Raw genomic sequence first — 15,451 nt, forward strand, 5'->3', positions numbered from 1 at the left:
AGGGCCTGGGAGGTTTCAGCCCCGCCGGAAGCTCTCACACACCATGCTGGTGTTCCTGAGGCAGGAGAGGGAAGCAGAGGAGGGCTCTGTGGTGTCACATGCGACCAGATGACTTCAGTGCAAGGTCACCAAGGCCATGTGGGCAGCTTCCTCGGCTCCTACGTACTTCTCTTCTACCCCACCCCACAGCCACACCCCTTCTCCTCCCAAGACTCTTAGTTGGGCCTCACTTCTCTAAAGCCACTCCATTCGGACCTTTAAATGAAATCCCCCCTACTTCCCCCCCCCCCCCCTTCCCCAGCAGCCTCCCCCCCCTTCCATGCATTTCCACTTCCTTCCTGTGACCTTGGAACAGGTGACCCTTTACTGCACGCTCTCTTGGCACCAGGCTCCCTCCATTCAGTCAGGCAGAAGGATTTATCCCTGTCCGGGGCCTCCGTTGGCAGTGACTAGGGGTGCGAAAGGAGGACCTGGGTCCTGCCCACAAGCGTTGACAGTCTCCCCCAAGAGGCCACAGTCATACCAGGGACCTCATCCTCGCGCAGCCCAAGGCGAGAGTCACTGTGTGTGGCTTGGTGGCACTAACTCTCTGAAGTTCCAAAGAGGACCCGTTGGGGGTAGGGGACTGAGGGCCCGACACCCCAGGTGAAGTCTGGCTCTGCCATCTGCAGATGTGACCCCTCAGAACCCCTGGCAGAGCCTGTACACAGTGAGGGGACTTGGCGGCATCCATTAGGCACCAAGAGTCTCTGACCTGCAGAGGGCTTTGGCACCGCCCCAGGCCAAGCGACTCGGCTGGAAGTGACTGGTTCCGTTCAGGGAGATCTTGAGCCTCGCAGGCAACCCCCAGAGGCAACTGCAGAGGAGAGGAGCCCCGAATCCCCCCTCCCCACCCAAACTCCAGACCTGCCCGGCCTCCAGGTTCCCTCTGCCTCGAAGGCCTCCGGGGGCCATCTGCCCACACGGGTGCTGCCCTCAGCTGCTGCGACTGCTCTCCGGTGTCTGTGACAGAGACACCAAACACGGAACAACAGAATGGAAAGAAAAACTGCTCTCAGCCCGCCACCCCGAGACACAGCTCTCGCCTCTCCTTTCGTGACGTGACGCCGCCCGTCTTGATCCAGGCGTGCACGAGCTGTCACGTCGGCGCGACCACGGCACACGGCACCTGCCGTGGTCTGTTCTTCCGCCGGCAGCTCTCCTCGCTGCGACGTGACCTTCCTGCGGGCCGCCTACGATGACCGGTGAGTAGTCCAGGTGGGGGGCCCCACGATCTACTCGGCCACTTCCCTTCTGCGTGACATGTAGCTATCGCCAGCTCCAGCCCGAACTGGAGGTGGACGGCTGAGCCCCTGTTACAGACCCCAAAACGGATGGGATGAGTCGGCCATTCAACGAGCACCCACCGAGAACCTGCCGCCCGCAGAGGCCACAGAGAAAGCTGGTCACAGGGCCCTCGCACCCACTCCACGCACAGGCCCAACCGCGAGCCCCACCGACAGCCAGCGACCACCCACACCACCCTGTCCCTCCCCCTCTGGCTCCAACACCCTCTGTGGCTCCCCGTGACTGCCAGATCAAGAAGAACCTCCATCCCATGGTGCTGCAGGCCCTGCACACCTTCCCGTCACAGCTCCTCTCCCACTGGCGGCCGGTGCACGAAGCTGCCGTCACCCACACCATCCCCAGACACAGGGTGCCCCCTCCTGCCTCGGGGCTTTGCAAACCCACGTCGCCCCCTCTTCCTCCATATCTGGCCAACCTTTACTCACGTTCCAAGGTGCCAACCGGCATCCCTGGTCTGCAAAACCCTTGCTTACTCCCCAGGGCCTGGCATCCTCCTCAGTGGCTCTCACGGTGCCAGGCTGGCCTCTGTCTCAGCATCCGTGGTGTGTGCTGGTAAACGTTTAACAACCAGCTCTCCGGCAGGGAGTGGGGGGACCCTGAATTGTAGCATTTACCAATCTCCACGGCATAAACACTCCCACCAAAGCTGATTCTGAGCTACCGAGGCAACGTCATGGAATTGGAGAGAGATTCTCAATAACACACGTTATACAGTTATTTTCGCCACAGAGACAGAACAGGTACAAACAGCTTCAGGAGCACTGGTAATAGTAACATGTAGTAAAGAAGATTTTTGAGTATTTATTATATTTGTCTTTAATGTTAACTTATTCAACTGTAAGCTTATGTCATTTAATTTTTAAGAATGGCTATATTTATCAACCAGCTCAGTGAGATGGATTTAATTGAATCCTCCCCAAATGCATATGCTGAAGTCCCAACCCCCAATACCTCAGAATGTGACTGATTTTAGAGAGAGGGTCTTTAAAGAGATGATGAAAGTTAAATATGGGCGAGCCTTAATCCAATCTGGCTGGCATCCTTACGTGAGATTAGGACAGACTAGGACACGGACACACAGAGGGACAACCTGGTGAGGACAGAGAAGACAGCCATCCACACGCCAAGGAAAGAGGCCTCAGGAGAAACCAGCCCTGCCAACACCTTGGCCTTGGATTTCCAGCCTCCAGAGCTATAAGAAAATAGATTCCTGTGGTTTAAGCCCCACAGCCTGGGGTTGTTCGTCACGGCGGCCCTAGCAAGCGAACACAGTCACTAAGTGGGCACTGCTGGCCCCAGACCGCCGTGCTGGACCACCTACGACTTTCCCGCCTCCTGACTTGACCATGGACTCTTCAAGGCCGGGTCGTCTTCACTTTCAGGCCCTCGAACGCTGTTCGGAACGGTCCACGCAGAAATGATCATACATGCAGATAGAACATGGCCTCTGAGCCACAACTCAACCCTGCCGAGGCCACACCGAAGCAACCACGGATGACATAGGAAAACCGTGTGCCCGTGAAACTACCCACGGGCACTACGAAGGCAAGACACGACAGGCCCAAAACGGAGTCTCGCGGTCCCGCCGAGACCTAACCCCTAGCTTACAGTTTCAGCCTCTCCCTAGGGAGGGATTTTGAATCAACCAGGGTGGAATTTGCTGGTGAGCACCAGTGACTAAGCCCCTGGTAGGATCCTCTGCCTTCCCCTGAGGGCAGGTGTCCATTCCAGAAATAATCCACTCTTTTAACTTCCTTGTCCCACCCTCTTTCTGCCTGTAAAAACCCTGGCTTTTGTACAGCTCCTAGGAGATTCTATTTGCTAGATGGGATGCTGCCCCAATAATGAATGGTTGAATAAAGCCAATTAAATCTTCAAATTGACTCAGTCGAGTTTTTTCTTAACAGCACTGAAATGTGGGTTTCATATAATGTCTACGTGTCACGAAATATTATGATTCTTCTGCTATATTTTAAAACATTCTTAGCTTGGAGTCTGTAGAACTGGCTGTGGGCCGAATCTGACCCCAGGCCTTCCTTCTGCCCCACCCCCAGCTCAGAGGGCCAGCTGGGTTAATGTTTGACCATCAGGAAGGAAGGAATGATGTCTACCGGCCACCTCACCAGCTGTCAGTAGGCAGAGTCCCCCTCTAGGCAATGTCTCGAATCCTTTTTAATGCAAAATGTTTTTCTAACACGCTAAGGGAAAAAGCTTTCTGAAACATTAATCAAATCTCTCTCTGAGAGACAAAACCGAGGCAAAACCGTCCCCTTTGCTGCCTCTAACATTCTACATAATATTTTAGAAATAAAATCCAGTGCCTTTTCCATTAGTAACTTCTATTTATTGCCTCAAAACAGTGCCAAATCAAATCTATGGAGACAGAACAACTCTCAGTGGTTGCCAGGGGCCGGGGGGCGGGGGTGGGTATGAGAGAGGGAGGGAGCCTTAGGGGAGTGAGTCTCTCTGTGGAGTGAGGGTGTTCCAAGCTGACTAGCGATGGTCACTCCACAACCCTGCGAATATATTAAAAACCACTGAATTGCACATTTTAAATGGGTGAATGAAATGGTATGTAAATTACCTCAAGAAAGCTGCTTAAAAAAACATGCCGGCACTAGTCACCCACTTCTCACACTGATAGTTCCTAGAGCCAGCCTTGGCTGCCACTGTCCCTGCCCTGACAGGAGCCAAGGGGCTTTCTGGGGTGAGGAAATGCAGCTCAGCCACCGGGAGTCATCGGCCTTGCTGGCAAGTCCCAGCTCAGCTGGGTCCTCAGGGTCCCGGGAATGTGTGGCCTGTCACAGGCCTGTGACCTTACTTGGGAGTCTTAGGCGGAAGCAAAGGGGAAGTGTGTCCCCAGATCTGAAGCCTGAGTACAGACAATAGGAGAGGCTGTTGCCCAGTGAGGCCACACGGCCACAGCAACAGGGACACAGCAGAGCGCAGCCTCCCCACCGCAGTTGGCACACAGGGGAGCCAGGCCCGGGGTCCCTGTTCTCTCATCAAGGGGGGGATGTGGGAAAGGGACAAGACTGTGGCCATGGGGCCGGCACACCTGAATTCTAGTCCTGAGTACCCACCGTTTTTCTGCAAGGTCCTTGGCAAGGCACTGTGACCTCCCTGAGCCTCTCGGCCACATCTGTACAATGGGGCTAATTATCTGCCTGTCCCAGGGTGACTGAGGACCAGATAAACTCCCAGCTGTGGGGGCCCTTCCGGTTTACTCTTTGTGGCATGCGGTAGGAACTTCAGCCTGATTCTATTAGGAATTTATTGGCTTATTTAAGTGAAAAGTCTGGAGTGTGGAATTTAGGCACAGCTGGATCCAGAAAACAAAGTCATGAGGACTCCAATTCTTTGTAGGTCAGCTCTCCTGTCCTCGTGTATGGACCCCTTTCCAGACAGGCCTCCCTTTGTGGCTGCAGGTGGCGTTCTGTTCCCTAAACACCAAGGCCAGCGGGTAGAACAGGCCTCCCCCACCCTCAGACTCAACCCAAGTCCTGAGCCTGGCTCTAGCAGGCAGGATCCGGGTCCTCGTTGCTTAGAGTCTGGAATCCCAGTGGCTGTGACCAGGGAACTTTTGAGAGTGGGCAACAGGGGTCAGTCAGTGGCCTCTGGGGACAGAGCATGCCTTTCTAAAGCCCTACCCACTCCCGAAGCAGACGCCGTCTTGTCAAAGCCAGAGGGACAGCAGCCCCTCTCCCACCTCTGTCCAATCAGAGCGGTACAGAAAGAGGCTTCCCCATTTCTCAGGGAGCCTGTGGCTGATCCTTTAAACTCTCGGGTCAGGTAGGCTATGGCCAGCAAGGCTTACTCACCCCAAACTAGGACCCTGATGTCCGCACATCAGCCTATGGCCAGAACCAGTCTCTCCTGCCTGGTTCTTTTCACCTGCTACCATCTGGGCCTGTCTCCTCGCCTTGTCTGTCCCCAGGCTGCTGTGGACAGATTCCACCTGCCTGGACTACGCTGGACGCCAGCCCCTCAGCCTGGTGGCCCTGCCTGGATAATGGGGCGGCGTGGGGGTTAGACAGGGCATATTCTCACATCTGGCTTCCTTGGTCTTTCCAAGGTCATCGATTTTTGGAAAATTACATCACCTCATTGTCTGTCCAACTTCCCTTAGAAATAACACACACTCCCACGGTACCTTCATCTCTCCTGTCCTTTCCCATGTACTTTTGGACAATTTCTTCAGACAGATGTTTCCAAACCACTCTCTTCAGCTGTGATTAATCTTAACCAAGCAAGTTGCAATCCCAGTGGCTGTTGTGTTGTAGAAATCCTAGGGGGTTCTTTTTAAACACCTGTATAGTACCGTTTTGCAGGTTTGGGTTCATTTTCCCCTTGGATCACATATTCTTATCTTCCTAGCCATAAATTCTGGAGATTTTTGTACCCATTGTTCCATCACATGCTGTCATTTATGACTGAGCCCCACCCATGGGATCACATGCAGTGGGTTGAGGCTAGGAATCTTCTACTTCTCAGACCACAGATGTGAGGTGCAGGCCTAGGGTTTTGATTTTGAGTCCAGAAAGATGAACCCTTCCCCTCCCCGGGCTGGTACAATTTTCCCTTGGCTCTCATTTCACTGGGGCCGGGGGAGGGAATCTGGCTTTAGGCAGAGGTTCTGGTTCCAACTCTTCCCCCAGAGCAGGTCAACCCATCCCTCCAAATCCAAAGAGGTTTGGGGCCCCACCATCTGATTCATAAGGGACTGACAACCACCCCAGGGCCACTTTAAGCTCAGGCTTCCATGTTCACTGTCTCCTCCACTATCTGGAAATTTTTGAGAAATCATTACCCATTTAGCTCTTTATCATTGGCAGGTATTTGAAGCAGGAAGGTTTTTCAGAGTCCCTTACTTAGTCTGTCATATAGGAGGCCAGTGGAGTCTTTACAGCCAAGCCGAGGTGACCAGTTACTGACCCTTATCCACAGCAATGGATGCAACCAGTCCCATAAAACATCCTGATGTGAACAGTCCCCTCCCGGAAATGACAAGGAGACACCACTGACCACGTTTTCTCCAGTGCCCAGGACACCAGGGTGGCCCCCTCTACAGAGGGGTGGGGCATGGGGTACAATCCTACCAGTCTTCTCTGGTCTGACCCGCCCAAGCTATGCCATCCTGTTGCCTCAAAGCCACATAGCTGCTGAGGGCTGAGCATACACAGAGCATCAGTGGGCTCTTCAGACCAGCACTGGCAGGGCTACTCAGTGACATGTAGAAATGGCTCCCTGGCCAGAGGAAGGTTCTCAAGGTCAGCTTTAGGCAGCCAGACTTGGCCACACCAAGTGAGCAGAAGCCATGTTCACATGCAATGAAAAGTGCCTCATAAGTGGCCGGGCTCAAGTGTGTGGGTAAATATAATGCATGCCAGGAGTTGAAAATCACTGGTTTGAACTATGTATAAGGAGTCCATCTCATCCGGATCTCAAATTATGAGATGCTCTGAGGTGAAGCCCACGAGTCTCTGCATCTGTCAAATGCCTGAAACTCAGATGCACTGGCCTGACCACAGCAACCCTGATGCAGGGCCTGAGGGAAGCATGGAGGTGTGTTCTAGGAAGAGCACGGGTACCTGGCACGGGTGGACGGCAAGTGGCAACACGACCGTGGGCTGCCCACGGGGAGGCTGTTCTAATAGTCGGTGACCCCTAGAGCAAGGCCGCCCTGAAGAACCCCAAAGGTGTCTCCAACCTGACATCACGCATCAAACGACATTCACTGAGCACCTCTGGGGTGCCAACGGGTCTCCGCTAGGTTCCTCCGGGACACAGGACACACTCTTACCCAAGACAGTATCCACCTCGAAACACTCAGCTCAAATCCATTCCTCATTCAGCGGCCACTCACCAAGGGCCCGAACCTCGGAGGCCACGTGCTAAGACAGGGAGATGGGCAAAGCCTGCACCTTCTGGGCCGGGCAGGAATCCCAGTGGGAATGGGCGGGGGCGGGAGCAGCACCACCGGGAAGGCCAGGCCCCGGGCCCCCTCCACCACAGGGACCACCGCCGCCTTCCCCGGGCCACTCCTCATCACGCCCATCCACTGAGACGGCTTTATCTTCACCATTCAACACGTGTGCAGTATCCAATTTAAAAGACTTAGAAATGCTTCAGACTCGAATCTGTTCCCCTTTCAAACAGACTAGGAAACTGAGTCCCAGTGGCAAGAAGTGAATTCTTACGTGACACAGCTAACGGGAGGTAGAACCTGAACACCTGCTTCCAAACTCCACTGTACCTGACGGCGCAAGGCAAAGCGTTTATTCATTTTTGTGTTGTACAAATGTCTGCAGTAACTTCAATTAACAATAACTTAAAAGGTAGAAAAGGGTCGCATGTTACAGAAATTTTTCAATGGACTGTTTGACTATTTATACAATAAGTGAAGAAAACCGACAATAGAACGGGCCAGTGGTCAGCCGACACACAGCACGCGTTAACAAATATGGACAAAGGATTGCTGTGTATTAGTTTGTACCTGCTCAAGCAACACCATTTCTCCACCAGCTGACGATCAGAGTTAGGTAAACACTAGAAGTAATTACACTGAATGACATAAACTCAATTACAAACTGCAAGGTAAGATGAGTAATTATTTCAAAGTATAAACTACTTGATATAATCTAAAAAGACAAATAGAGCAAAAAATTTTTTCTGATTTAAAACAGCTAGTAACATAAATGTATTATTAAAACAATAGTACCTATTTACACACAGAATAAACAATTTTTGGAGAGCCAATTCCAGTCCTGGTTTTACCACTTAAATAGGAGCATGATCTTAGCTGGGTCATTTCATTCAAGGATGATTTGAAAATCAATTTACAATACTATTAGATCTCAGCTATGATGAGTCTTCAAGGATCTTTTATACCAAGTCGCAGTTGGGGAAAATACTGTTTGAGAAATGAAATGATACTGACCCTCACACACCCATGGTACCAGCAGTTGGCCCAGATCACATTTCAATTCCTAATGCTTTAAGTCAGAAGCTCCTGCCCTTTATCTCTTATCCCAGGACTCAACCTGGGCTGACACGACCCATTCTCTACGTAACACAACTGGCTAATACTCAGGTATGCACAGGATTGAATTTAAAGTTGATGAAAAGAGACTCCAATTCTTTAAAGAAAATAAAGAAGAGAAATAACATGCTTAGATTACATAGATCTAACTTATTTTGGTCACCCAGTAAATTTTGAGTTAGCTCCCATCAGTGGTCAAAAGAATACTTGGTATTTGGTACAGAAACCAAACCAGTTAGGTAAGTCAGGACTTGATGTCAACAATATAAACAATGGTTATTTGTGTGTAAAGTGCCACTTTTTTCTAAGTAAAACTTTAAAATCTGCTTTGTAGCAGTGAGGCTGGCATCTTCCAGTGGCCTTGGGGTGGTGACTGAATGCTTAACCCCGCTCATGAGACTCGCCAGAGTCCGCACCCTAAGGCCAGGACCTCTTAAGAGCGCAGTGAAGTCACATACAGCCAGCCTGCTTGCAAAAGCCAAACACAGACAAAATCTTTCATCAGAATAGCTTTTGTCTAAACTTTCATTCTAGGTGACACCACTCGCATAACTAATAGGACTAATATCGAGGTAGCTACAGTTTGAAAGATGTCATTAATGAACGTTACGAACAAATTCATGTTGTACCTGGTCGATACAGTTCAAATGGGTTTTTCTTTTGCCGAGAAGGGGAGAAAAATAAGCAAAGTGCACACCTTCGGTTCATTTAGAAGTCGGCATCCAAGGTAAAAGAATTCTCTGTTGGACCGGACATCACTCCCATCTTCTGATACTCGCCCACTCTCTTCTCAAAGAAGTTAGTTTTCCCTTCCAGTGAAATGTTCTCCATGAAGTCAAATGGGTTTTCTACTCTGAAGACCTGAAAAGGGTTCACAGCAAAACGTAAATACGAGACACCAGTTTTTAAAAGAACCAGAGGGCTAAGAACAACATTTTACCTTGTTAAAACCCAGCTCCAGCATAAGTCTGTCTGCCACGAATTCAATGTACTGCTCCATTAAAGTGCAGTTCATCCCAATGAGCTTCACTGGCAAGGCCTCCGTGAGGAACTCCTGGGGACCAGACACAGCTGCTCAGTAAAACAGAAGCATAAAGACACCTTCTCCCAGCAAGCACGACACATCACCCACCTGTTCAATCCTAACGGCGTTGATAATTATTTCTTTGACTCTCTGCTCCGAAGGTTTGTGTAGCAGGTGTCGGAACATCAGGCAGGCAAAGTCGCAGTGTAAACCCTAGAAGAAAAGGCTTAAGGTCAGCCACTATAAAGCCAGAAGATTTCCGTCACCAGTGTAGAAGAGGAAATGGCTTTATCTTTTTCTGTGTTCTTGTACATCTTGCTCAGCCACGCTAAAAGTGTTTAAACTGTTGAAAGGAAGATCAGTTTAACAGCTGCCTACTCTGCTTATGTCACGGAGACGAGCTTGGCCACACCCAAGGCTCTCTAAGCTGCCACCTAGATGCTGACGGGCGGGGCCGGGTCTGGTCCTCACTCCTCTGTGATGTGGCAAAGGGAGGAAGCAGAACTTTCACCTCAAGCATCCTTCCCTTCTATAGCCATGAGCTCCAATTTTGCCACTATGCTGAGCAGGAAAGAAAACTCTGAATAGGCAACATTTTAGATTTACAACCTAACGCGCGGGAAATCAGTAATGCAATTTTCAGTGAATCAAGTCTGCAAGTCTTGGTGCATTAAACGCCAAGTAATGCTGATGTGACCTAAACTAGAAAACCTGGGCACCTTCCCCTGCTATTTGCAGTTTAATCCAAGCGCATTCGAAGACACACACTGGACCAGAATGGGTTCTCATTTTAACGAGATGCCCATCAACTAACTTTGAAGTACAGAACCGATCATACAGAATACCAGGAAAAATAACACATCCCTTTAAAAATCACATCATCCATAGAGAAATACCTACGTATAAATGTACTGTAATATACTGAGAATACGAGTAAAATCATTTTGGTAGGTTATTTAAAAAATTTCATTCCCCGCCAAGTATGTATATGGTTGAATTCACATGTGAAATGTGGATAGAAGGCAAACTGATATCTTGGGTCCCCTTTAGTGAACACGAGAACGTGCCTAAGAGTTGGTGTCTGTGGTGCGGATTAGCCTATTACTTGAGCTAGACTCACCTCATCTCTGCTAATAAGTTCATTGGAAAAGGTGAGGCCAGGCATCAGTCCCCGTTTCTTGAGCCAGAATATCGATGCAAAAGAACCAGAAAAGAAGATTCCTTCCACGGCAGCAAAAGCGACAACACGTTCTCCTGTTGAAGAGTTAGCACCGAAATATTTCTAGTGAGTTAACTGTTCGTTTTCATAGGAAGGGCCACCAGACCAATAATGTCACTTAGAAAATGAGGCTCAGGTGTGAGGAGGGCCACAGGTAGCCTCACCATAGGTAGCCTCTTTGTCTCCAATCCAACGCAAGGCCCAGTCCGCCTTCTTCTTTACACAAGGCATCGTCTCGATGGCGTTGAAGAGAAATTCCCTGATAGGCAAACAGAGCGTGAGCAATTCTGGCAAAGACCTTCTATCATAAGTTTCTAGAATCAGTGAGCTGAGACCAAAGCCAAACTGGGGCTTGAACTGAAATGTTTTACTGGTTTGCTTTCTCCTTCACTGTTCCTTTTAAATCTCAACATTTATTTGGTTTACATTAATAAAAATTTAGGTATTTGTTAGTTCATATTGAGCCCCAAGATCTAACACTAAAACTTAGTCCATTACACCAAGAGCATTTATTGGCTTAATTATTTCAACTCCACCCTGTCCCGGATCATACTGTAGATCAAGATCTATGAGTGAAAACTGTTAGGTCTAGGTTTTAGTTCATCATACAGAGCCTCAGTATGTTTTCTCAAAAGAAGGCCTAAGATTGGATGACCAATAGTATATTTCCACTTGTAAAAACGGAGTAACCTCATCGTAACTTTAAGTGATTGGCTAATAATAAAGTGAATTTAGGCTTCTTCCTCAAACAGATATGACATTGGGTGCTAGGAATTCCATTGATTTAGTCATTTGAGAGTCATTTTTCTACCCGTTTGATTTCGGAACCTCAAATAAATGATTAGTGAGTCCTAAAACTGTTGGCATACCAACCAAATACTCACCTTTCCTTGGAATCTTTAATATAGGTGTCAATGAGGAGACTATACATTTCAGAATGTATGTTTTCCATGGCAATTTGGAAGCCGTAGAAACAGCGGGCTTCTGTGATCTGAACTTCTTGGCTAAACCGCTCCACCTAGTGTCAAATGCATCAAAGTTCAGCTTGAGGAAAAACTACCGGCCGCAAGTTGGCCAAAGGACAAGCGGTTGCATCACACTCCCTTTCCATTTTAAGGTTCGTTTCTCTGCATAAGTCATTGTTCCGTGATAAAGCCGGACATTTTATGTCATATGTTCAGTTTACAGGTCGGGAAATAGGTCATCCTAATTTTATAGCTTTTTGAGAACACTTGGTTATTGACTCACTCTTTCCTGATTCATTGAGAAGGATCCATTCACAATAAGCCATAAAGGCAACCAAATGATTAAAACAGCAAAGGCACAAAGAGCAAATGTGCTATCCTCAGGAGTAAACCTATTTATTACCACTTAACGTTGTCTTTGAGCCTCTCCGGTTGGAGAAAAACGCCATAAGGAATAAATAACAGCAAAGTATATTATAAATCAGGAAATCCCACATAAATACTAGCTTATGGATATGCCCGGACTGGAAAAACATAGAAGACAAGGAAAGAGAGAATTAGTTCTCCCTCACAGCTTGCAGTGAGAAAACACATTTATTTTGGGACAACTCACCAAGTTTTCATTTACTATGCCGTCACTTGCTGCAAAGAAAGCCAGAACGTGGGATATAAAATGTCTCTCTTCAGACTTCAGGGTTTCCCAGTGCTGGAGGTCCTTGGAAAGATCCACCTGAAGATTAGAAGTTCACAAGGGATTCAAACACACAGGACCTCACGTATGAATCATTCTTAAGCGTTAAGTCTACTGGCACCCTTGGCCACTGAGACCATCTAACAGCCTCAGTGGGCAGCCGGCCCAGAGAGGAACAAGGAGAGAAAAGTGTATTTCAGACAAGTTATGACCGCTCCTGCAGGGGTCTTCCCCTGGAGTTAGGGCAACGCCTCAACTTTCGGTCTCCTAGTTCAGGGATCTGATTTACCTCCTCGGCTGTCCAAAAGGAAGCCTCCGCTTTCTTATACATCTGCCAAATATCATGGTATTCGATAGGAAAGATGACGAAGCGGCGGGGGTTTTCTCTCAGCAGTGGTTCGTCCTGCACGCTGAGGGCAGGTACCTTAGTTTTCTGAGGGGGCGAGAGAAAGTCATGAAAATGTCAAGCATCCTGCGAACCATATGAAATCGCCGTTTCCCAGGCCGGACTCGCTCGGCCGCCGGCAATTTCATGGGGTTCGCTGTCGACGCGTCGGCTGCATCCACGTATTTTTCCGTGAAATTCAGGAGCGGGGCAGGGAGAGCGGCCGGAAAGCGAAAGAGCTCTTGGGCGGGAAAGACGCGGGGCCGGGAAGTTGTCAGGGTTTGAAAGGAGACAATGGGGCTTTGGCGCCAACCTGTCGCCCCCTATCTGCAGGGCCGGCGCCGGGCGCTCGCGGCCCCGACTGACCTCCCTGGGCTCCGGCGCCGCTGACTCACCGGCTCGGCGGGCTCCTGGAAGATCCTCCGGGCGGCCTTGCTGGCCAGCACGCGGGCGCCGCTGAGGGCGGGGGGCTGCGGGGAGACGCGCGGTGAGGGGCATGCCCGGGGCCCGCGGGCGCCCGCCGCCCAGCTCCGCGGCCCCGCAAGCTCACCGTGTTCTCCTTGTCCGCCAGGTTGAGCCCCTTGAGCGGCGACAGCTGCAGCTGCAGCTTCAGCTGCGGCTGCGGCTGCTGCGGGGCCCCGATGGTGGCGAGCGGAACGCGGACGCAGTGCATGGCTGAGGCGGCGGCGTGGAGGTCACACAGGTGAGGAGGCGCTCGGGACCAGAGAGTTCCCGCGAATTCTCGCTCGGCTTTTTAACGGGACCCTCAGGACTGACGGGCTTGCCCATTGGATGTGCCGCATCGCTCCACCTCCACGAACCCGTTTCTCGGGCGGAGATAAGGGTTTTGCAAATAGGTTGGTGAAAATGTCTGCAAAAACGCCCCTGGCTCGAGGGAACGCCTTGTTTCGACCGTTTAGATACGTGTCACTGGGGGGTGGGGAAGCAAAGTCCCTGAGACCCAGCCAATGTGTGGGGTGGTTGGTGCCAGCCGTGCAGCCAGTCTGTTAGGGCTGCAGGCTGTCCCGCTGTGCAGTTGCTGTGTCCCTTGGACACATCAGATGACTTAAAGATGGGACTTGTAACCGTACCTAACCTGTGGGATTATTAATGCGAGGATTAATTGAGATAATTTGTGTAAAATGCTCAGTCCTTTGTAAGCCTTCCAGTTAACTAAATGACAGAGAGGGCCTTTGGTGCAGTTTCCACTGAAATTGTGACTGCTGTCAGGCCGCTGTCCCCTCTGTCAACATGGTTCGAAGAATGGCAAACTGACCGAAGGTTCCTGAGAGAAAGTTCAGGGAATGATCGAAGACCCGGGGGTTCACTTACTGCTCATCGGGCATCCATGAGCCTGAAGAGGAGGCTGACAATGTCCACTGGGGTGAGAAGGTGGACATGCGGCCTAGTTTCCATTGCACTTTGTATTTGCTTTTTTGGATTTGTCGGAGACGTGTGCCTTGCAAGTGCCAAAATGCTAGACATGAATGAAGAGCTCCTGCTATGCTCTGTGGGTATAGGAACCATAAAGTGTAACCTTGTGAGCTAACAAGAGATTATGACTCTGTTTTTAGTTTAATTGCCCCCCCACCCCCGCCCCGGCCACCTAAATAACACATGTGCACTGTAGAAACTTTGAAAAGACGAGCAGTACCACGAGGCGGGGGGTAGGGGGGGGATCGCCATCCTCCCCTTCGCCTCCCGCCTGAATCATCTGGGCCTGTCCCATCCTCCCGCCTAAACCGCGTTTTTACTGTTCTTACTTGACAAGGAGGAAGCGGCCGCGGAAAACTACGTGGCTCTGCCCCTCGAGGGGGAGGTCGTCAGACCGGGCTTCTGGTCCGCAGTGCCCCCCTCTCTGACCCCAAGGCCAGAGAGGGGAGAGTCCGGTCCGGTCCGGCCCGGCCAGGCCAGGCGACACCGCGGAGGGAAGGGAGGACGCCCCCGCAGCAGCCAGGCGCCAAGCGCTGCAGTTCGCGGCGCTCGTATTCTTAAATTCCGCGCGGGTTTGACGGCGGCCCCGCTATTGGTCGGGTTTTGCGGCCCATCAGTTCCACGATTGGCCCGCAGGACAGGTTCCCGGTCCCAACTCCTGATAGGCTGCAGCCCTCGGACTCCGGCCCGCCCCCGAGGCCGGGCTTCGGGTGCGCGCGTTCCGGAGGCCACGCCCCCAGCGGTTACGTAGTTACCGGTCCTGTCCGCGCCCGCCGCGCGGAAACGGAGGCGCGGGAGCTTGAGTGATGTTCCCAGGGCTGCTCGGCACTCCCTACCAGACACCGGCCTGGGGATCGTCATAGTAATACTGACAGTAACCCCACAGCCACTGGGTACCTGGGCCTGGTGTTTTACACTTTTTATCCAGACGACAGTGTGAGGTAGGTAATCTTAGCACTGTTCCTTAGCTGAGGAAGATAAGGCCTGAAAGTCAAGGAGACTGCCCAAGGTCACACGGCTCCTAAAACTGCACAGTTACAACTTTTCTTCCCCAACTTTTTATTAAGAATGTTTTCGGCGTACAGAAAAATGGAAGGAATTCTGCAGGGTTCACCCACCACCTAGGATTCAACAGTGGTTTCCGTTTTGCTGTATTTGCTTCTCTGTGTGGTGTGTGAGGCTTATATTTTTCTGGATCATACACTTCACCCCTAGATATTTCAGCATGTAGCTTCTAGAAATAAGGACATTCTCTAACATAACCGCAACACCATATTCAGACCTAAGAAAACTAACATTGATTCTCTAATATCACCACCATCTAGTCCATAATCACATTTTCCC

General features: G+C 50.6%; 1 protein-coding gene across 2 annotated transcripts; it reads right to left on the reverse strand.

Moving 5' to 3' along the window:
* Nucleotides 1-7,593: 7,593 nt before the first annotated feature.
* Nucleotides 7,594-14,595, reverse strand: RRM2 (ribonucleotide reductase regulatory subunit M2). Of its 2 annotated transcripts, XM_039887860.1 has the most exons (12): nt 14,437-14,595; nt 14,006-14,181; nt 13,224-13,500; nt 13,069-13,143; nt 12,578-12,721; nt 12,211-12,327; nt 11,517-11,650; nt 10,797-10,891; nt 10,534-10,667; nt 9,522-9,626; nt 9,330-9,443; nt 7,594-9,250 (listed from the first exon to the last, which is right to left on the reverse strand). In XM_039887860.1, the coding sequence occupies exons 3-12, from the start codon at nt 13,344-13,346 to the stop codon at nt 9,098-9,100; spliced, it is 1,194 nt and encodes a 397-aa protein (XP_039743794.1). In that variant the 5' UTR covers nt 13,347-13,500; nt 14,006-14,181; nt 14,437-14,595; the 3' UTR covers nt 7,594-9,097. The 2 variants fall into 2 exon arrangements, with proteins under 2 accessions (XP_039743794.1, XP_039743793.1); XM_039887859.1 differs by having other exon boundaries at nt 13,224-14,181.
* Nucleotides 14,596-15,451: the final 856 nt, after the last annotated feature.

This window comes from Pteropus medius, unplaced genomic scaffold, assembly GCF_902729225.1.
Source record: "Pteropus medius unplaced genomic scaffold, Ma_sr-lr_union100, whole genome shotgun sequence".
NCBI classification, from domain to species: Eukaryota; Metazoa; Chordata; class Mammalia; order Chiroptera; family Pteropodidae; genus Pteropus; species Pteropus medius.